The 21094-nt window shown below is 41.9% G+C and overlaps 3 protein-coding genes across 7 annotated transcripts in view; 1 reads left to right on the top strand and 2 right to left on the bottom strand.

The window, feature by feature from the left end:
- Positions 1-635: 635 nt before the first annotated feature.
- On the bottom strand, positions 636-4938 carry nmnat1 (nicotinamide nucleotide adenylyltransferase 1). The gene is made up of 5 exons (XM_075476539.1): positions 4881-4938; positions 4407-4542; positions 2971-3154; positions 2006-2130; positions 636-1544 (listed from the first exon to the last, which is right to left on the bottom strand). The coding sequence occupies exons 2-5, from the start codon at positions 4519-4521 to the stop codon at positions 1144-1146; spliced, it is 825 nt and encodes a 274-aa protein (XP_075332654.1). The 5' UTR covers positions 4522-4542; positions 4881-4938; the 3' UTR covers positions 636-1143.
- Positions 4939-5030: 92 nt separating this feature from the next.
- lzic (leucine zipper and CTNNBIP1 domain containing) lies at positions 5031-7626 on the top strand. Of its 2 annotated transcripts, XM_075475639.1 has the most exons (7): positions 5031-5224; positions 5374-5594; positions 5679-5814; positions 5942-6040; positions 6460-6555; positions 6747-6828; positions 6918-7626. In XM_075475639.1, the coding sequence occupies exons 2-7, from the start codon at positions 5494-5496 to the stop codon at positions 6971-6973; spliced, it is 570 nt and encodes a 189-aa protein (XP_075331754.1). In that variant the 5' UTR covers positions 5031-5224; positions 5374-5493; the 3' UTR covers positions 6974-7626. The 2 variants fall into 2 exon arrangements, with proteins under 2 accessions (XP_075331754.1, XP_075331753.1); XM_075475638.1 differs by having other exon boundaries at positions 5031-5594.
- A 4454-nt stretch (positions 7627-12080) lies between these two features.
- clstn1 (calsyntenin 1) overlaps positions 12081-21094 on the bottom strand; it is a 29157-nt gene continuing 20143 nt past the window's right edge. For 2 of the 4 annotated variants that reach the window (XM_075476541.1, XM_075476542.1), the window contains 10 exons: positions 20843-21005; positions 20416-20466; positions 19398-19555; positions 19015-19163; positions 18053-18297; positions 16499-16669; positions 16036-16181; positions 15749-15884; positions 14200-14384; positions 12081-12411 (listed from right to left, as the gene is read on the bottom strand). In XM_075476541.1, the coding sequence (XP_075332656.1) occupies positions 12217-12411; positions 14200-14384; positions 15749-15884; positions 16036-16181; positions 16499-16669; positions 18053-18297; positions 19015-19163; positions 19398-19555; positions 20416-20466; positions 20843-21005 (1599 nt within the window). In that variant the 3' untranslated portion in view covers positions 12081-12216. The remainder of the gene's footprint in view (positions 12412-14199; positions 14385-15748; positions 15885-16035; positions 16182-16498; positions 16670-18052; positions 18298-19014; positions 19164-19397; positions 19556-20415; positions 20467-20842; positions 21006-21094) is intronic. The other 2 variants (XM_075476544.1, XM_075476543.1) reach the window with 1 other exon arrangement.

Raw genomic sequence — 21094 nt, forward strand, 5'->3', positions numbered from 1 at the left:
ATCTACACTGAAAAGGTGCACCTGTCTATGCACTGAGAAAAAAAATGCGGAAATTGGTACATACTCTTCAACAGAAAATAAACAACATGAAGCTTGTCCAAACACAAAGGGTGTCATTCCCCACATGACAGAGTATGTGGAAAAAAAACACAGTTTGGATTGTTTTCCTGCCAAGACTTCCTGTGTAAACTCTGTCATAGGCACATGATGCAGACGTGTAACGCATTTCATGAGAAAAACATGAGCTTGGGATGTAACCACATTAAGTCATGGCTTCAATGCTGTTATTTCATAATGATCCCTAATATCTTTAGGTTTTTTAAGCAATCTAATGTCTCCCAACATTTAATCTAAATTGTTAAATGCAGACTCTAATATGACTGCGATGCAGTTATACTTTCACCATACTGCTATCAGTCTTTACTCTGCTGTAATTGACATAATTTGTATTCTATCAATAGTGCTAATGAACTGAGAGATAATTAAACTTTCCCTCTAACAAACTGCATTTTAATCAAACAGCACATGAATGAATGTGACACTTACTTAACTGAGAATGATTAAAGTTTTTTTTTTTTTTTTTTTTTCAAGTGACGATAAGTTTTGTAACAAAAATGAAGCAACCCCCCCCAAGGTGAAAAATAAAGAGAATTGTTTATTTGCAGCACAACACGTCACACTTTATCTTTTTTAAAAATCTGCAGCACCGAGTGTTGGAAGCATCTGGCCTGCTTGCCTGAGGGAGTGAATTTAAAAGCACAGCTTAGGGTGCAAAACATGTAATGACATTAAAAAAAGAAAAAAGGCTCATACTAAATCACTTTGTTCCTGATCGTATCACATGCAATAACAAACATCATATGAGTTGATACTTTTGCGCATAATCTTGAAAACATCTCTTGTAACTAGACAATATGTCTATTTGCAGCAGTGGCAGCAGCACTTTAGTTGAACCGGTGTTCAGTTAGGAGTTTAAAAAAAGATAAAACACGCAAACTTAGTGCAAAGTCTAACTGTTACTAAATCACTTCACTCAAAAAAGTTGGAACTTTTCTAAGAAGAGACTGCTCTGTAGAGTAGGCACTGGTGGAGGCTTCACTAAACTGCATGGTGTCTGATTTTGTTTAAATTAACAGTAAACCTTCAACTTGAGGGGGCACCCGTGTATCTCTGAAGAGGTGCTAGGATCACATCGGCGTTCTTCTGCTCGCTCTCGGCACTGTAGAGATTATGCTCTTGGATGTAGCGGACGATGCCGTCTGGCAGCAGATATCTGACGCTCCGACCTCGACGCAGCGCGCGGCGCACATGAGTGGCTGAGATCTCGTTGGTCACCCATTCGTGGACAATGTGGATGTTCTTGCGATACTTCCACAGCACATCTGACTGGTGGATGAACTTGTGTGGGTCACTGCCACTGCGGGTGATGCAAACCAGACCGTAGCGGCCCACGATCTCAGCAATGTCCTCCTGCTTCCACAGATTGGGAATCCCGAAGGATTCCAGGACATCAGCCCCACACAGCAGCATCAGCTGAGGGCCATCTGAGCACAGAGGAGAGTTCGGTTACGATGGCTCTTATGGCTCTGCGAACAACTAATCAGTTCTCCAAAGATCAGTTGGGATGACTGACAACTTTACACATCAAGGACTGTTGCTAAATACGTGACAAAGTTGCATCAGATCTAGCGCAGGTTCCTTCATTTACATATGTATGAGGGGAAGAAAACGGTACAGGAGTGCAAAGCAACATTTCTGGGGTAAGCTTAATCATCAGACACCATAAACACATGGAACAGTTTGCACCTCACTTGCTCATGCTGAATATTTTGTGTATTTTGTTGAGGACAATACTTTAAGCTGTAAAAGAAAAGAAAAAAATGCGTGCAGGAGCAGGCCTGCTTTGTGTCTGGACTCAACAGACTGCAAAAGGGAAGTTGCTGACAAGAACACTGAGAAAAGATTATCTGAGTTCCGCTATTTTCTGTATCCATACATGACCTACCACTTCTTTTTCGATGTGCTGAACCCTCAAAATATTTCTCCTCAAAACGCCTCTTTTTTCCATACTTGACAGTGTCCACATCATCGCTGTTAATCTCTGCAGCAAGCAGCTCCTCATAGTGATGCCTATGTGAAGGGCAGACAAAATCAATCAGGCATCAACTGTGTTAATAGTTTCCCCACACATTGGAATATTTTAGGTATCTGTCGTACTGCCAGTGTACAAATCCGTCTCTTCTTCACAGCCTCATGAGATAACCTTCCCTTAATCCAAATACAACTTTCACTCAAGTTTGTGCACAATTTTTGTGTTTTTACTTTAGATTGTCAGGGTAGACTGTACACTGTAAGCAACTACTGCAGATTCATCTTCCCATGATCATTCAATATTTTCCCTCCATTAATCTACACATCTTATTTGGATAGCAGGTGGGAGGTACTCGATGATTCATACTAACAACCCTTAACAGCCCTGCCATTGAACTTTCAGATTAGTTTATTAGTTTTCTGAAAGCAGGATGTCGGAATCCATGTGAGGAAACACAACTGAAAAGACAAAAGGTTCAGTCGTCTGTAAATGCATCTACAGAATGTGATTAAAGCCATGTATTCAATTGATAAATCATCAACTTGAAAATAAATTCCAACAATTCAGGCATAACATTCAGAGATTTTTAAGAGGTAGAAAATTAAACAGGTTTCTGCAACAGTTATCAATATTTTGATTTCCGAAGTCTAGATCATTGCTTTTTAAGAAATTACTTTTAAATTAACATGCTCAAAATAGATTTAAAGGAAGACAATCCCACCTTAACCAAAGCAAAAAACAAAACAAAGATGCTATAACATGAAGGAGAATCTACAGACAATTGAGCGCAGGAGGAAAGAAAACTGAAATTACTGAAAGGTTCGACGGGGGTGCTTTGTATTATTCGTCCCAAGAACGAATGCAAGGTGCAAACTTACCGAACAACTTTGGCCGTCTCCAGCCACTCCAGCTGCAAGCTCTCCCAGGGGTCTACTTTAATCCAGGATGAGCTTTCTGTGGCGAGTCTGGCCATCTCCACACGGTGGCTGGCTTCAATCAAACCCTTCTTCTTATAGGCATCGCCCACCGGGGAGATGATTCCTTTCACCACACTGTACTGACCTGACAAACAAAGTAAAAAAGTGTGAACAGGTAAATAAGAGCAGCAGAAGCATATTGGCTATAGAGAAGTATTTAAAAGTGCAACTAAAATGCAATATGTATCCAAAAGAGTATGCATGACTCCAAAGTCAGTGAATTATATAATTATGCTCGTTATGTATTTCTCGGTTTAGAACCTCTTTTTTCATGCAGCATTGGCTGTACTCAAAGTTTCTTCACCTTTAATAAGTCATTTTCAAGCAGTTTTAAATCATTTTAAATATGCATTTTCAGACTTTTCAAGCAATACCTGTGATAAATTCAGTATTCAAAAAATAGTTTGTCTTGCTACAAGAAAGAGAGAGCTTTTATGGCTTTAGGTTTTGTTTTATTGTCTCCACTCTTAAAGCATGTTTAGATTGTTTTGAATGTGTTTGTGTTGATTGACACAAAAACTAAACCTACTCAGTTTAAAGCTGCAGTAGGCAAGTTTTCAAAATTCCGAGTCTAAAGTCGGAAAATTCGAACTGACACAACTTTCAGGTCCCTCCCCCAACCTCTAACAAGCTCCGAATCGCCCCCCAAACCCCTCCCCCTCTGTGGACGAGGTTGTGCACGTGAGTTCACACCAGTGTGAGCGCTCACAAGCTGGGGAAGACTCACGCTCAGCAGCGTGTGCACAAGCTGTGATTGACAGGTAGGATTCCTCCACCGTAACTTGATTGGTTAAAAACAGCCGGGAGCGCTCGGTTTTTGTAAGCATGATTACAGGCTTCAGAGGGAGCTACAGATTTCGTTATTTTTCCTAAACAGCCTATTTAATATTCTACTTCCAGAATCCCATGACAGTTCAAGCTAATATGACTAAAAAAAAGTTGCCTACTGCCGCTTTAACTGGTGTGGCCACAGAAAGATCAAAGTTTATCATTTCAAAATGTGTTCTCAACCTAGATTCACGGTGAAAATGACATTGATTTCAAACATTTTTTAAGTGCTTCTTTCAAAATTCAGACGCACTAAATACTGAAAATATCACATTGAAATTTGAACGATTTGAATCGGAAGAATTCCACCACGAGTGATATATACTTATGAAGTGTGTTTTGCAGGTGTACATCCACTATTCAGTGAGATTTCTCGCTCTAACACAAAGGCTATGATCTCAGTTTTATTTGTGGTGTTCAGAACACAAGATAGGTTTTGACAGACGTCTACAGGCTGAAACGCAAAAAGAAGCATCACTGTAAAACATGAAACTTTCATTTAACTCAACCTGTGTCTTCCAGATGATCGCGGGCCAGTTCAAACATTCTCAGGTGCATATTGGTGATGGGGTTGAAGGACCCGCAGGCCACCAGGACCACTCTGGTTATACTCTGATTCTCCATGATTCATGCTGGAGCTGGATTCTACAACAGATACAAAGAGTGGCTGAACTAATTCCTTTCAAAAGTCACATGTCAGAAATCTTCATGGACCCCCTGAGTTTTGGGAGTTGAACTGCACCCCATTCACCCAAGTGAAAAATAAGTAGTACATTCTTCTATTAAAAGAAACTAAGATGACAAAGCAAAAGCTATGTTAGCTTAACAGACGTTAACGCTGTCACTGATACGTAAACAACTATTTTATCTGTAAGCGCCACTAAAATGTGTGTAAGCGATCTTCGACAGATAAAAATCATAAAGTCAACATAGCAAAGTGTATTTTCTCATGTGAATGTGAATTAATGTAGTCGTTGTACTACCAGAGGAAAGAGCGACTGCCCGCTGCTCTGAAATGTGTCACTTGCTTCCTGTACGTACTGACGTTTGGATTACGCAATGATAAAGAAATCTGATTGGATAGAATCAATAAGGAAGAAGAGAGCCGCACCCACGCCCGCGAGTTAGGTTCACAATCACAATATTCCAAGTGTCAAACGGCCCGACCGATAGTAAACGTTTTGTTGCCATTATTTATTTAACTAGAGTTTTTGTTTTCTCAGTGAATCTTTTAGCTCTGTGATTCTGGTTATTTTTATGGTACACCCTCTCAAGCTGACGCAAGCATCACTCTTAACGCACGGTTTATTGACAAGTGTTTACAAAGGTATTCCCGGTGAGATGCTTTCTCTTAGCGTGCTAGCTTGCTAAGCAGCTAACTGTGTTAGTTTCACTGTTTGCACGAGCTTTTAGCGTTTAAGTTAATTCGGCCAACCATTCATCAGTGTAGTTACTGCATTATGCTACCTTTAACAGGGCGTTCGTGAACTGTGGGATACTGGTTAACAACACCCAGTATAATCTACTGTGTGTATTGACGGTTCGTTCCCTGACAAGTGTCCCCCCCAAAGTTTGGAGACAGGATTTTAACTGAGGATGGCTTCTCGGGGGAAATCGGAAACCGGTAAATTGAGGCAGAATATGGAGGAACAGCTTGACAGACTGATGCAACAGCTCCAGGACCTGGAGGAATGCAGGTGCGGTACAGAGACGAGACTCCAGTGTACTTCGATATGCCTCCTTTTCGTCTCTGTTTCTTATCGTTTCATTGTTTATTCTAGAGAAGAACTCGACGAGGAAGAGTATGAAGATACAAAGAAGGAAACGTTGGAACAGCTGGGTGAATTTAATGACTCCCTGAAGAAGATAATGTCAGGAGACATGACACTGGTGGATGAACTCAGTGGAATGCAGCTGGTATGAGCGTTTAATAATGAGCAAATACTCAGTAATAGGGGTCAATTTTAAGAATTTCTAGAGACAAAGCAACAAAAATGGCTCGATAATTTGTGAAATCTTAGAACTGTGTCGCTGTCTCCATCAGGCAATCCAGGCAGCCATCAGCCAAGCATTCAAAACCCCAGAGGTGATCCGACTCTTTGCCAAAAAGCAGCCAGGACAGCTGAGAACCAGACTAGCAGAGGTTTGGACTGCAGCTTTAAGTGTGCACCAATTAGCCACAACATTAAAACCAACCTAAACTTGCTATGAATTGTATTTGTTCCAGCACATCCTATAAATGGCAAATAGAAATGGGTCTGGGCAGTTTTGGTGGCAGCACCATGCCCAAAGAAATGCACCCCCATTACGCAGGCTGCTCTATTGGTGGTCCATTGTCCTTCCGAGGAGACCTGCTGTGATGGGGCGGTGTGTTTGTCAGCAACGGTGTCTAAGTGTATGTGAGGGTAACATCCAGTAGGGATGATCAATGCTTTTTAACCTCTTCTGTAAGTGGTTTTAATGTTGTGGCAGATCTGTGTTTGGCTCCTGTTGTGAGTGTGAGTGTGAGTGTGCGTTGTTTTTCCTGAAAACTGTCCAACTGGTGTGTGACATTCCGGGCAGATGGACCGAGATGTGATGGTGGGGAAACTGTCCCGAGACGTGCACACGCAGCAGAAAATGGAAATCCTCACAGCCTTGAGGAAACTTGGAGAGAAGGTGAGTAACTCCTCACAGCTGAGTTTTTCCATGGGTGCTCAAATGATTCAGTACCATGTGCCCATGTGTCCAAGCTATCTTTTAAAGAGGCATTGACTTATTTTTGGCCGTGCAGCTACCACCAGGCTGACAGACCAGTTGTTCAAAATGCCCGAAGGAGCTGTAACACTGTTAAACGTATTTTCCGACAGCTCACTCCAGAGGATGAGAGTTTTCTCACTGAAAATGCTACAGCCACTCTGAGCCAGTTTGAAAAAGTGACTGCAAACCTTGGTGAGCATAAACATTTCCTCTGTAATAATGCCAGACATGCTTTTGCATTAATATTCATTACCTCATTATTATTTTTTTCTCCTTTTCAGGTTCTGAAGACAAGATATTGGCTTTAGCAAGCTCTGGTGTAAAACCCAAAGTATAGCTCGCTTACAGAATGTTCATTTTAAGTCACCGTCTTTGTTCTCACTGAGACAGAAATGTGCCAATTGATTGCAGACTTTGTATATAATCCGTGCACTTTTAGGTGTTCCTGTAGTTCTAAAGCTTTTTAACAGTATTGTTTTATACATGTCAACTTTTGTAAACGTCTTTTATCTGTCTTAATAAGTGCAAAAACAGTATCATAGTAGGTACGAGCATGTGATCAGATGAGTATAAAGACGAGAAAGAGGATTATTGTGATGTCGTTTGTGCTGTTTTGGGCTGCCGTGTCCGCCTTCAAACCCGAAAATTCATCAGTGCTGTTTTTTTAGAGGTTTGATTTCCTGTGTGACGGCTTCAAATGATTGAGATGTAGTTTTTAAACAAAACAATGTGTGCTTTTTGGTTCTGTTGGTTCTGGAAAAAATAACAGAAACACCACATGAACCAGACCTCCCGAGTGTCTTCAGTTTACAGTGACCCTCCGAGTCACATTACATGTAATAAGCCCTCTGTGTTTGTTGTTCAGGGTGTTCAGAGTTCTGAAATCTGCCAATCAAATCCCTACAGTTTTAAAATAATCAAAACTGTGTACAATATTCATGACAAATACTGAACATACGTCAAAAAGCTTGACAATGTGTCTGTTTTTTTTTAAAGGGCTGCTGTTAGGATATCCTATACTAACAAAATATGACATTTCTAAGCTCTATCCACTGCACGTCAGCTGAAAGTAACCAAGTACATTTAACTACAGTAAATGCTGTCCCTGTGTACTATTTTGAGGTACTTGTTCTCAACTTTAATGCTCCCATTTTTAGGGAAATGATGCCCTTTCTGCTCCGCTACATTCATTTGACAGCTTTAGTTCCTTTTACGTGGAGGTTTTTAACAGCGGATAATTAAGCAGGCTGTTTAAAATACAACCCAGTTTTAAAGATGAGGGCAGTGGCTTTCAATCTTTTTGACATCTTAAAAGCGTGTGAGAGTAGTCTGCGTCAGCTTTGTAAAACGGTCATTTGTTTTTCTTAACTTGTGCTGGAATACGGGTTACAATGATTCAAACGTCTCACCCAAATCAAAGGTTAAAGTCCAAAAACTGAGCTGTTTGTTGATTTGTCGTCTTTCGACTGCCACTAATCGGCTCATGACACCTCAGATTTATCTGGTGCCCCTGCTTGTAAAGTAGTCCAAAGTTGCTCCACATCCAGCAGCTACAACAGAAATGATGTAATTTATGATCCGGAGGAATCAGACCAGCACTTTTGCTACCATCACTCCATTTACTTTTGCACCGCTGTGGTGATAATTTGACTTAAGTAAAAAAGTAAAAAAACCCAAAAAACTTACAGATGGTCTAAGCAGCCATCTCATGAGTCTCATATGGTTTTGATTTACCACCTTTGGGCTGTTAACTGCCCAGGAAGATAAGATTAGTGTGAAGAGAACAGTGCAGGAGTCGTATAGTACCATGAAGTGATAAGGGCACATTTACCAGGATGATATAAAAAAAAAAATTACCCCAATTATTGGAATAAAGAAAAGGAAATGTTATCTCATTCGTTTACGTACGTATGCTGAATTAAAGAGGAGTGGAGCAACCTCAAATCCAGATGCTTACCCTCAGGTGCACTGCATGGTACAGTTATGCAATTAACATCAGATCACGCCCAGTTAAATGAGATTATTTATTAAGTGACTTTGAAAGAGGGTTCATTTAAGGGCCACAGAGTACTCGACTAATTAATGGTTCCATGTGAGCAGTGGCTCGAGACATCTGTATTTAATTCCTGAGAAAGAAAACAGCAAATATGGTTTGAAATTGAGGCCGTCGGCGCACATTTGATGTGCCGAGTATTTATCTATCCAGGTGTTTTCTTTGCATTCTTTAGTCATCATTTTAAACCGTGTTTCAGTTTAAACTGGACGACGTTTCCAGTGTGAACCGAACATTTCAAACAACAAATTGTGTATTATTCATTGGTATGTTTAGCCTGTAAAACGGTCCTTTATGTAAGAGCTTTTTTTTAAGCTTTTTTTTTTTAACCACCAGGGGGAGCACTGCTCAAAACATTCAGCAGCACCGCTGAGGGTGTGTTCTCATACCTTTCCTGTCCTCACCAGTGCAACATTTACACTGCGAGTGACGAGTGAAGAAAAACAAGCTCAGACAGAGGTTACATCCCATCTCATCATCCTTTATTTTGTTTACGAGCGAGCATCAACTTCACTACAATTCGCCTTTCAATTGGTAGAAAAGAGAGAGCAGCTCCAACAAAAGCACAAAGGAAACATCCAGCTGTTCTGAAAACATCTCCACCATCCTTTTTGAGAAAGAAAACAAAAAAAATCATAATCATACCTGGAGTGTCACGGATGTGTGAAACAGACAATCTGAAAAACAGTAGTGTGTCACAGCTCCTTTCTTACCCCCGCCTTGCAACCCTATGGAACATACATGTGTCATGCAAAGTCGGTTCCCCATCGTGTTATTCGAGTATGGCTGCATTTCACATAGTTGGTGACGCTTAGCTCAGGGGCTGATCGGAGAACAACAATCCACTGAAACTGCAGATGGTGGCGTAACTGTGGAGACTTGACATCAGAGTCGCACGCATCAGTGACCCATGACACCGGGCTGTTAAAACTGTAGCTCGCACAAAGTGTTTGACATGATGAAACTGTGAGGATCTCGGAGCTGGCACGCTTATTGTAATCTTGTGAATTTCATGCTGCCCGAAAGATAACTTCTCAACAATTCAGGCAATAGCACACCGTTCAAAATCACCGTCCACTATACACAGACAAGCCTGTTCGCAGTATGCCCACATATGCTGCCAAAGCAATTTCATAAAGTACTGTACATCTTTAAAAGGTGGATTCCGTCAATATGATTCAGTACAATATCTATAGAAGAGACGATATGGATCTACTTCCTCTACACATCAACAAGGACACATGACATCTATGTAAAATGTTTGCACTTTTCAGAAAACTAGCGGTGGACTATAATTACGGCAAACTGAGAGAAAACGGCCCCTCGGCCTTGTAAGAAATCTAGCATCAAACAGATTTTTGTTTTAAAAAATAAAATGCCACAAATAAAAGAGCGTGAATAGGTGTTTTTGTTAGACCTGCTAATTACTCTATGATCGGCAAAAGGCACTCCCATCTCAGCCGGCTCAGACCTTGCCCCATGTTTTACGTGTCTAAGTCATCATGGAGGGGAGACTGGTCACTATGTCGCCACCACAAAACATAGAAAAAGAAAATTTAAAAAAATGCCTAAACCGAACTTAAAAAGTCATTAACCATTAAACGAACCCTTTTCTCCGAAATAAGAGGCTCAAATGTGTTTGAGATCGGTTTTGGCCTCTGAAAACATGCGAAAACCAGCTCCTCTAATCCCGGTAATGCCCCCAAAATCTCGTCCTAATCGACGCCGCTCCGAGTGCCCCGAACGCACAAGACGAACACCAGACAAGAGTGTGAAGGGCTTCATGATCTGGTTTTTGTGAAAGATATTTACAACAGTTATGGACAACAGCGTCAGAGAGGAGCTAGAGGCTGGACACATTTTCCCAATCAATTGTATAAGCTTTACACTAGTACCAGCAGGAAAATAAGTTTACCAAATGTAAACAAATATCTTAGAACAACTCTACAGTACAGTTCCATGTACAATAAAATCTAGTGGTCTACTGCAAAAGAAAAAAAAAAAAAAAGAGAGAGAGAGAGAGAAGAAAATCTTGGTTTAACATTCAAAGGAGACTAATTTTTAAAGTGTTTTCCTGTTGGAAACCATGCAGAAATACCTCTTGCAGTAAATCCGTTAAGCACAATAAAGTCTGTGATACTTTTGCAATCAGAAAACAGTTTAAAAATGCATCGAATATAGATATTTTTATTATTATTTTTAAATGTGTCATGGAAAATAAGCTTGCAACAAAGCAATCCTAGCAAATCCTCTCATTTCACTTTACACCCCAAAGACAATAACCACCAACTGCCCTATTCAGCCACTTATATCCAATTCTCCAAGTCTGACATAAAAATCATGCTCTTCCGGTCGTTTGGAAGGTTTTGGGTTTTTTTCCCTTCCGACTCCCGTCAGCACAGCAGGACCGGGAGAAAGGCTTTATAGCTGCTGAGTGAATCTCTGCTCGTCCAAACACACCAGCAGACATTTTAAGTACCTACATTTCAAGATCGACAGCCGACGCTTCGCAAAGATTTTGTTGACACGAGCATTTCTCTGGGTGCGATTGCTCCGGAACAAAAAGAAAAGAAGAAGAAGAAGAAAAATCCCGTCTGTACAACAGCGAGACCAACTGGGAATGAAATGACACAAACGCCGGGAGTCGAGCGTCGCCGCCTGTGCAAGCGAAGCAAAGCGCGTACGGAGCTGAAACCATCGCGAAAAAAATGGGACACCACTTTATCATGGAAACCTCCGCGTAACGGTCCTGGGTTTCTCATCGCGACGCAGCATGATGGGACAGCCTTTGCAGAAAAATTAAGCGACATGCTACAGCCTGTGTGACACAAATATTCTACATTACACACGGCGTCTGTTGAGACATTGGACCCCGTTGAGCGGGCCCTCACTAAACACGTTGGCTAATTACACGGTTTCATCATATTTACAAAATCTTTAAAAAGCAAAATTTGTTTCTCTACACATAAGACTTCCCCCATGCACTGAAAAAGGAAAGAGAGAAAGAAAGAAATCGCAGGCTACTGGTTAGTTAAAATTTCCTTTCACTGTGGACTATAATTCAAGAGAACTGAAGTCGAAGCGGTTTAAGAGTTAGCGGCGAACAAATCTAAAAGCATCAGCGGAGAATGTAGATCAGGAAAAGAAAGCGATTTTCCTTCCGAGAGACGTCTGAGAGTAGCACGAAAAAAAAAAGTGCAGGGTCGGCTTCCTCACACAGTTCAAAACAAATGCAGGCCAAGTTTTCCTGGGAATTCAAATATAATAAATAAAAAAAATGAAAAGTAAAAACAAGCAATCTGGTGATGACTACATTACACCGAGTACCACCACTAAGATAACAACAGGAAAGCCTTGACCATGTATAAGCTGAAGGGATTTTCTGTTCTCTTTTTCTTTTCTTTTTTTAAATCATTTTCTTGTTTTTACATCATGGCTCCAAGACATGAAACTGTAAGGAGGGGCGTGTGAAGCAGTGGGTGTGGGGGTGGTGACGTGTGCGCGTCAGAGCTCGTGTGTTTGTCGCTTCAGTAGGTGAGGGTGGAGTCGTCCCACTCCAGCTGCTGCTGTCTGCTGGCGCCCTGCTGGTCCTCGGGCTCCCCGCCCTCTTCGTCCTCGCTGCTCTCCGACTCGGCGCTCGTGATGTCATCTTCCTCCTCCCCGTCCTCACTCTCCTCCTCCTCTTCCTCCTCATCCTCGCTGCTGTGCTGGTCCTCGTACGTCTGCGTTATAGACAGCGAGAGAAAGGGGAGAAACGTGAGACAACGTGCTTTAACGATCAGTTCCCTAACCCTGACCTGTGAACTCTTTTTTGGAGTTTCGTTGCCTCCGTGAGTTATCCAGGCTTTGACCAGGACACATGACAAATGGATGCACACCATTACCATGGCACCAATTTTTGTGGTCTGGCAATAATAATAATAGTAATAATAATAATAATAATAATAGTAACAATAATAATAATAATGACAATAATTTTTAATAACTCGTTTTGACGTTTGACATATTCGTGTCAAAGCAGACGAAGAGTTTGATCTCCTTTAATTCAAAATAACAATACACAGTCTGTTCCAATCAAGGGCATTATAACATCTGACTCGATCTTAACAAAAACTGATAAGAAAATAGTGAGTTTCAGAGTAATGACATCGTCCTTTGAACTTGTTGGGCTCTGAGGGCTCTTTAAATTCTATTGAATTGAAGAAAATGACTTAACAGACGGAGGAAAACTTTCCCGATAGTTCGATATATACACCCCAACATCGAGTTTGATAAAAGTTTTCTCACGTCTCCCGAAGGTCAAACAACCAGGTCACTTTAATCTGACAGTCACTGTTGCATGAACTTGAACTTTTGCGTTCTTTCTCTCCTCATTTCCTTTGACATTCTATCATCAACCTGTCCTCTCTCCTCCTCTTTATCACCGATTTGCTGAGGAGGCTCACGTGCAGCGAGTAGTCATCCCTCCACCATCACTCCTTCCCCTTAGGTCGGTGCTGGTTTTTTTTTGGTTTATCTATTACTATTTATTTGCATAATCACTAGTTGAGCTGGAAGCTACCGGCAGTATTCTTTTCAATATTAGTTTGTTTTGTTGTTTAGGGAAAGAGCTTAAATCTGACGGTCCAGCTGCGCAGCGAAGTAAAGGCCTTTGACCCGTTCTGTTCGTTTTCACTGGGGCTTCGAGCTCCCTTATTTCTGTTTTTACGCATGTTCCTGTAAGCTGTGGCCGTATCTAGAGATCACACAACAGCAGTCTCATGAGGTTGGACATAGCAGATCTCCAGAACCCTTTCAGCACAGTTGATTGCAGTCAGACTAGCAGACTAGCAGAAGAGTAGTCGGCAATATATAATAAAACTTGCAGAGAGATATGAAATGCATGTTGTATTCTCTCACTGAACACTGTTGTCTTAAGTCGATCGATTTGTTAAATGATTTTGTTGAAACGAGGGTAAAACATGCAACACTAAATCAAGATTATCTGGATACTGAGTGAAGGACAAAGCATTTTTCCAATAAGGTTCATATTTTTTTGTATATATATATGAGGTTTAATTCAGCGGCTCTGCTCTCCGCAGTGGCAACCCAACATTGTGATGACAAGCAAAGTAAGAAAAGAAGTTCAATGAAAGGAATGAATCCACCGTGCAAATGTTTATATCCTGCCCTCAAGCAGACGCAGTTCATTACTTTTGACAAAAATGTTGCTCATTGGTGCAAAAACACCAAATCCTGATGAGACAAACTAGTCACAAAAATATATGATCAATTCATTTCAGTTTGACTACAAACACTACTTGCATATCTGCCACAAAGAGCCCCCCCCCCCCATGCCCACCGCAGATCAGAACTAGGGCACAGTCACAGCATCACACAAGAATGCATAAGCTGGGGGGAAAGCTGTCTGGGCTGCGGCTGAAGCACATTTTGTTGAGAAATTAAATCCGGTTAAACAGTTCTCACTGGCTAACACCCATAAAACTTTTTTTTTCTTTTTCTTTTTTTACCTCCATTGGATTTACGGTGATGGTGAGAGCGGAGTCGTCCCAGTCCATCTCGTTCTCCTTGCCGTTCTCCTGGTCTCTCATGGTGCTCTGGTGTGCAGCTCGGATGCGGAACACGCCCAGGATGATCATGAACACCAGGAAGCTAACGCACACCACAATGACAATGGTGGCAGCGCTGGGAACCACTGCAAGACAACACAGCAACAATCACTAAGTGACAGCTTAGATCTGCACATTTGTTGCACACAGAAACATTATAGTTATACATTATAGTCTTATGGAGGGGAGATAAAAAAAAAAAGGGGTATTTCAAAGGCTGCATATCTAAGGTGTGCCAGTGCTGAGTGAGCTGCACCTGAATGGCTTCAGCGGTGTGTGTGTGTGTGACTTTCTTTAAATAGCTTTACTTGTCTCCCACCAACCTGCTTTACTTCTCCCCATTTTATCAGGAAAGGGCCTCCCTTGCACAGTGATGAGCTTTGTGAGCCCGTCAGCCTAAAAGATAGCAGAGGCTGCGGCATAAAAAAAGGTTTTCCTCTGGGCGCCGCCTGTACAAATGTCACAGACCACGCTCAAGTGTAATCCCCAAACTTGTGCCATTAAAAAAAACCCAGACAAAAAACAAGGAAAACAACTAGAATTCCATGCATGTCCTACTTCTGCTTAATAGGCTGTAATCCATCTGCAGCGGCACAATCTTATTCTAACGCACAATTGAGCAGATTACAGGTTTGATTATGACATCTAGACTAAACACTAACAGATAACAGAACAGACAGTAAATTGATGGTTTGAAAAGCTGAATCCCTGTTCAACAAGTTTTCTAAAATACGTGAAACATCATAACTTGACATCGTTTAGCGTGAACAAAATTGATATCAATGCTTTGTTCACGTGCAGTTAAAATAAATAGACATGACCAAATCTAAGCAGTTTTTCTTAATAACTTTGGTAGGATGATTATCTTTAGCCCTACTTGCACAGGGCTCGTGTTACCAGGGGACCTCTTCTAATAAACAACAACTGAAGAAGTCACCTGAGATCTTATAATCTTTGGAATCTGCCACATTGTTTATTAGTAAAGTAAAATATATTTTGTTTATATATGGCACTGTGATCCATTCATGAAAAGGAAGAGGTCAAATCCATCATAAAAACAAAACCTGTGGATGATGAGATCAGCGGCATGTGGCAGGAACAATGTAGGTTTATAACTAGTGACTGGGCACATTCAGCCAGCATCTTTGTTATGCAAAACATTGACATTATATCAGGGGATGATGCCAACAAAGACGAGTAAAACGCAGTTTCTGTTATCCAACACAAAGCACGGATGTGGGAGGGGTGGTTTCTAAATCATACGAGGTTTCCCGGTAACACTAATCCCCAGCAAATAAGGCTTAAGACTGCAGACATGTTTCAGTAAAAAAGGGTTTTATATTCAAACAAAACAAAATTGAAAACTCCTGGCTTTTGAGGAAGCAAAGAGAACATCTTTACTTTGTATTTGAGCCCAAACATCTCATGTCAGGCTCACGTGTTTCAGTACCTGAGGCCTGATGAGCGTTGACCAAGTTGTGACCAGACAGATCCACAGAGGCGTGGTGGACAGGGTTGATGAAGTTGGGCTGCATCATGGCATCGTTGGCATGCTCCACAGGACTGGCTGTGTGAATCACATTTACCTAGAAGGAAATAAAAACAAAAAACTTTATGTAAACTGTCCTCACTGTATTGTGAGGGGACACAATACATCAGTAACACCGAGACTTCAATGCAGCCCAGGGTTGTTGTCCCAAAGTGTCACAGTCGTGTAACGCAACAGCTCGGACGTACCTCAACCTTGAAGTCATTGCTGATGTAGCGGCCGTTGAGCTCAGAGCAGACCAGCTTGAATTTCCTGTCAAAGAGAGCCTCCGTGTGCCAGTTCTTGTAACGGATGAGGTGCAGGACCTGCTCATAGTTGGCCATGGTGTTCACACCTGAAAAGAACAGGGTGGGAGTTCGTGTCAAACACAAACACAGCGATCGCCAGAGGACATTCATAAAAATGACATAAAAATGTTCAAAGAGGACTCAGAAATGCATTTGACGTTAACTTCAGATAAGTAACCCTGGTTTTATATCCTTCTAGCTTCAGTGGGTTTGGACTTAAATGCCTGGCCACGTTCAGCGCAAATGATTACATGCGTTTTTGTTATTTGTATGCAAATTCCCTTCTTAATCAAAGCCATTCTTTCAGTGAACTATCATTGTACTTAAAATGTTGAGGTGGTGTGTTCTTAGCGGTGCTCTGTACCAGTAATGACGAGGCCAAGGTTAGATGAGCTCATCTCTAAGGCGCGCTGCTGCAGCAGGGACGTGTCCACCTCCAGGCTCTCGTGCTCCCCGTCCAGCTCGTCTCCCACCACAGAGACTTCGCATGTGTCCAAGTTGTGCATTATCTCCTCTGACACCACCGCCTCTTGGACTGACATAAGCGTGAATAAGAAATCATTAAGATGAAGAGATGGAATACAAATATGTGATGGGGTGTAATCTATAAGTTTAATCTTACTGTTAAAAAAAAAACAAACTAAATATCTAGATACCGCACGTGCACCAAACTGTTCACAGAATTCTGTTTATTTGGACAAAAACCCGTATAGTTTACATACGATTACCCTCTGACTGCACTCTTTAAGCGCAAAGGCAAGTTAGAGTTAATCAATTCTGAGTCACAGCAGCGGAACAAATGTTAGCGATCTTGTTTCAGGGGATTAATCGCCTGCAAATCAAAGAATGGGAGCTGAGGGAAAAATAGAGAAATCGTAAGAAACAGAAAGTCCAGTCATTTTCCCCAGATCATAAGGTATGCAAAATGAGCCCAGGTTATTAGAAAATATCGCCCAAGAGAAAAAGCTGGCATTTCGTGCTCCAAAAGGCACGGGTCAAATTCAGCAGTTACGGTAGGTTTAGACATTTATTTGCCATTTACTTCTGGAACCACTAATGTACCGCATACATGAAAATGCCCATGTTTTGCATCTCAGAAAGCTGCACACTGTCGCTCTGAGAATGATGTAAATATACTGTACATTTGTTTCAGAAATCATGTACACTGCACCAATCAAAAGTTTGGAAACCTTTGACTGGAACTATATGTTAATATGGAGATTAACATAGGAATTAGTTTAGATATCAAATACAGTCAATTATAGTTTATTGCAATGTTCAAACACTGCTGATCAAGTCTGTATTCTCTGTTTTTGACTGGGTGGAAGCTCCTTTTAAATGACTCTTAATCATTCAGTGTGACATCTCTTGTTTGCAGCTTGTGTAAGGTGGGGCAGGCTAACACCGGTGACAGAAACAGATCTCTCTAAGCCCTTTTGTCCCATATGGCCTGCTGCTAACCACAGGACATCGTATCTCACTGTATCTGTGTCAGCCTCAGAGCACGTCTATTGTGCCTCCTCTTCTTAACCCGTACGGAAACCCAACAGATGGCACGGCTGGTCGCTGACCACTCCCAGAAATAAACAACTTATCTCTTCCCTCTCTCCCTCCCTATTGCTTTGTCTGTTCAATCCCCGCATCGCCCAGGCATAATCCGCAAAATAACCAGCTACTGTATGTCTACCCTGCTATCAGCTGCAGCTTTGCTGCCCGGTCAGCATCTGAGGTAATTCAATCGGGGGAACAAATGGAGCATTACTATCGACTACAAAAAACTAAGGAGGACATTCAGTCTATATTGCTCAGAGGATGTCTAGACTATGAAACCAAGAGAAAAATTCTGCATTTATTTTCAAAACCCCTTCAACATTAAAAGAGGTTACCTAAAGGTTTACCTGATGTGAACATCTCTTACCTGTGGGGTCATCGTCAGCTCCCTCGGTAGCTTCAGACTCTGTGTCGGCCTCCACCTCCCGGGTGATGGTGCTTACAATACGAAGCTCAGGAAACAGCGTCACTCCTTCCTGGCTCTCAAACTCGGCAGCGCTGCGGGCAAAGTGGTCGATGCCGCTCAGGCTGATCTTGGGCTCCTCCGGCTGCAGCACCATCACATAACCTTCGGCGTCCGGCACCGTCACGCAGGCGTCCTCGTTGAAGCATCTGCGGAAGATTGAACAATAACCTTAAAAAGCGGCACTTTTAAATCGATTTTCGATGAAGCTGCTGCGTCTCCTTTTGCTCTTGTTGAGCAACGGGGCGTTTTGAATGTGTCCGACTGCCATAACTGGATTGCATGTGTACAGCAAAAAGGACATGCAGCAGTTACTACAGCATTTAGGCTTTTTGAGAAAGCAAAGGGATAATCCTAAACATGGGAGCATATTTTTGCTTACGCTGGTAAACCACAATGTGGTGAGAAACCTTTCACAATAACAGAAAAATACTTTCACTGTGACTCTAAGTGTGTAGCTGGAATTTGTTCTCGATATTAATACAAACGTAATTGATTGTGGATACAGATTTTATGCGAATGAGAAAAAATGTCCGACTGCTTCACTCACTGGAACCGGTCATTGCGTCAGCTAGAGCGAATGGGTTAAATCAGTAAATGTCATTCTGTTCCTTTGGTGACATTAGAGTCTCTGAATATATTTAAGAAACACAAACAAACAAAAAAAAAACAACATACTGCTCTTCTGTTTGTCACTTTCATCACAACCGCTCACTCTTACTTTCCTTCTCACGGAAACGGAGTAAAGCTCTCGACCTCCATTTACCACAACAAATGGCAAACCAATCTGAATGTAAAAGGCGGATATAATTGGCAGGTAAGATGGCGGGACAGACGGGGCAGATAAGCGTTCTTCTGCTACATACTTGACGGTGGTGGAGATGCGAAGGTGCCTGATGCCAGGGGTTGGGAACTGGCGAGAGTTCAAGTAGGAGATGTGCTGTATGACTTTGTCGAAGGCATCGATGTCGTCTCCTTCCATGGTCAGAGAGGACTGGTTGGGGTTAAACTCCACCTGTGAGAAGAAAACAAGGTCAGCTTAGTCAGATTAAAAAAATAAATCAAGTCAAATAAAACCTGTACGATGGCCACAATATAAAAAACTATTCAATCACTCTTTATTCTTATTAAAGTTCCCACATAAAGGTGACTTATGACAAGCTGAGAGCACTGCAGTGTCTGAGTTCCTTTTTTTAAAGCACTAATATATTTCAGAGCCAGACTGCCCGAAGCACTTTGCCACCCTCACCTTGACAGCCGAAGCGACCTCCTCAGGCAGCTGCACGTCCAGTCCCTCTTTGCAGGTGTACAAACAGTCGATCACCTTCTTGTTCTCCAGCTTGCCAGAGCGGATGATCAGCCCTGCGAGGTTCCCTCGGAAAAACTGAGCCATTCGGGCATTTCCGCCTGGTTACAGAAAATGAGTTACTTAAGAGTAAATTCCACAGACTTCCCGGGGCTGACAATTCAAACATGCTGGCATGAATGGAGTTCATGCAAGTTAGTATGTATTCCCTTAGAAGGCCTGAGGCCCGGAGGACAAGGCAAGCAGATGATGGATGGGCTTTTACATGCCTTCATGCAATAATGGGATGAACTACTGCTTTATGGAGGAAAAGAAATGACAACAACACATAAAATGAAACTCAAAGAGGGGATTCATCTGAGATCAATTCTAGTTGACTTAATTTCACAAAAACAACTATCTTGAATACTGCAAAATGCTTTTTATACACTAAGCTAATCTGTAATACTGAGCGGTGATCATTGTGATGGTGTTTCATATCTTCATGCTAAAACATAATGAGAGTAAGTTGGCATCTCTGCGGGGTTAATGTCAAACTAACTATCTCAAGGTGGCACGATCATCCAGGGGCGGGTGTTTGTTATCTGATATGCAAGGTCGCCCTCTGAAAGAAAAGCCAGCATGGCCAAAAAAGCCGCAGCCTGCTCAGAGCTCTCTGTACTGTGTCCATTTCTGCACTGCTGGTGTATCAGTGTGAATAAAAAGCTAAGCTTCGTGGCTGCTAAAGCTTGAAGAGCAATTAAATGAAGGATGAACGAAACATGGAGCAGCGCCTCATACCACTGGCAAATGCCTTCTCATGCTGGAAAAAGTATTGGCAAACTAAAGGAAAAATAAAACGTTGGTGCGTCTAGAATGTTTTAGGATCATTCCAGCAAAATGGTATGAAGATGCAGTTAGCGTGGTGGGACATTGTGAACACATGGACGTATCTGAGGAGAAAGGGAAAGACTTGAGCAACCTGAGGTGGGCTCAGGGACTCTCTCTGTGTCATTGTCATGTCCTGAATTTTCTGCAAAGGACGGAAACGAGAGAGCAGGGAGAGACAGGAAGGAAGGTTGAGGAACTGTAGGAGATCCAGATGCTACATAAGAGGTCATGCTGCGTCACTTGAGAATTCAAGGAAGAGTTAATAAAGTGTCGGCTAACTATGAAACAATATGCAGGCTGTATTTTACACAGGTTCTACTTAAGAATAGCATTCGAGTGTCTTTTACTATTTAACAATGACAAACAGCAGAATGTAACTAAGGCAGATACTCAGCCACACAGAAGAGAAACTAACACTTTTCTACATCATGAATGTCCGTCTCAGACAGTTTAAATAAATACACTTTGTCTTTTAACAGAGTTACAAGGGGAGGCGGGGGGGCAGCTTCAAGGTTTACCTTGCCAGCAGGCCCCGACGGTGAGCTGAGTTTCGATCTTGGAGGTGTGCAGCGGGTAGTCCTCTGTAACCAGGAAGGGCTCAAAGGTGGTTCCATCCACAAACAAAGAAACAGTGGGGGACTCCACATTGAGCACATAGTGATGCCACTCTTTGTCACAAGCCTGTAGAGAGCCCAACAAAGGAAATATGACGCTGAAATCAGAGGTTTCAAGTATCTTGGATGACAGGTTATCCATCTAATGCTATACAA

Source organism: Odontesthes bonariensis, chromosome 10, assembly GCF_027942865.1.
Source record: "Odontesthes bonariensis isolate fOdoBon6 chromosome 10, fOdoBon6.hap1, whole genome shotgun sequence".
Taxonomy (NCBI): domain Eukaryota; kingdom Metazoa; phylum Chordata; class Actinopteri; order Atheriniformes; family Atherinopsidae; genus Odontesthes; species Odontesthes bonariensis.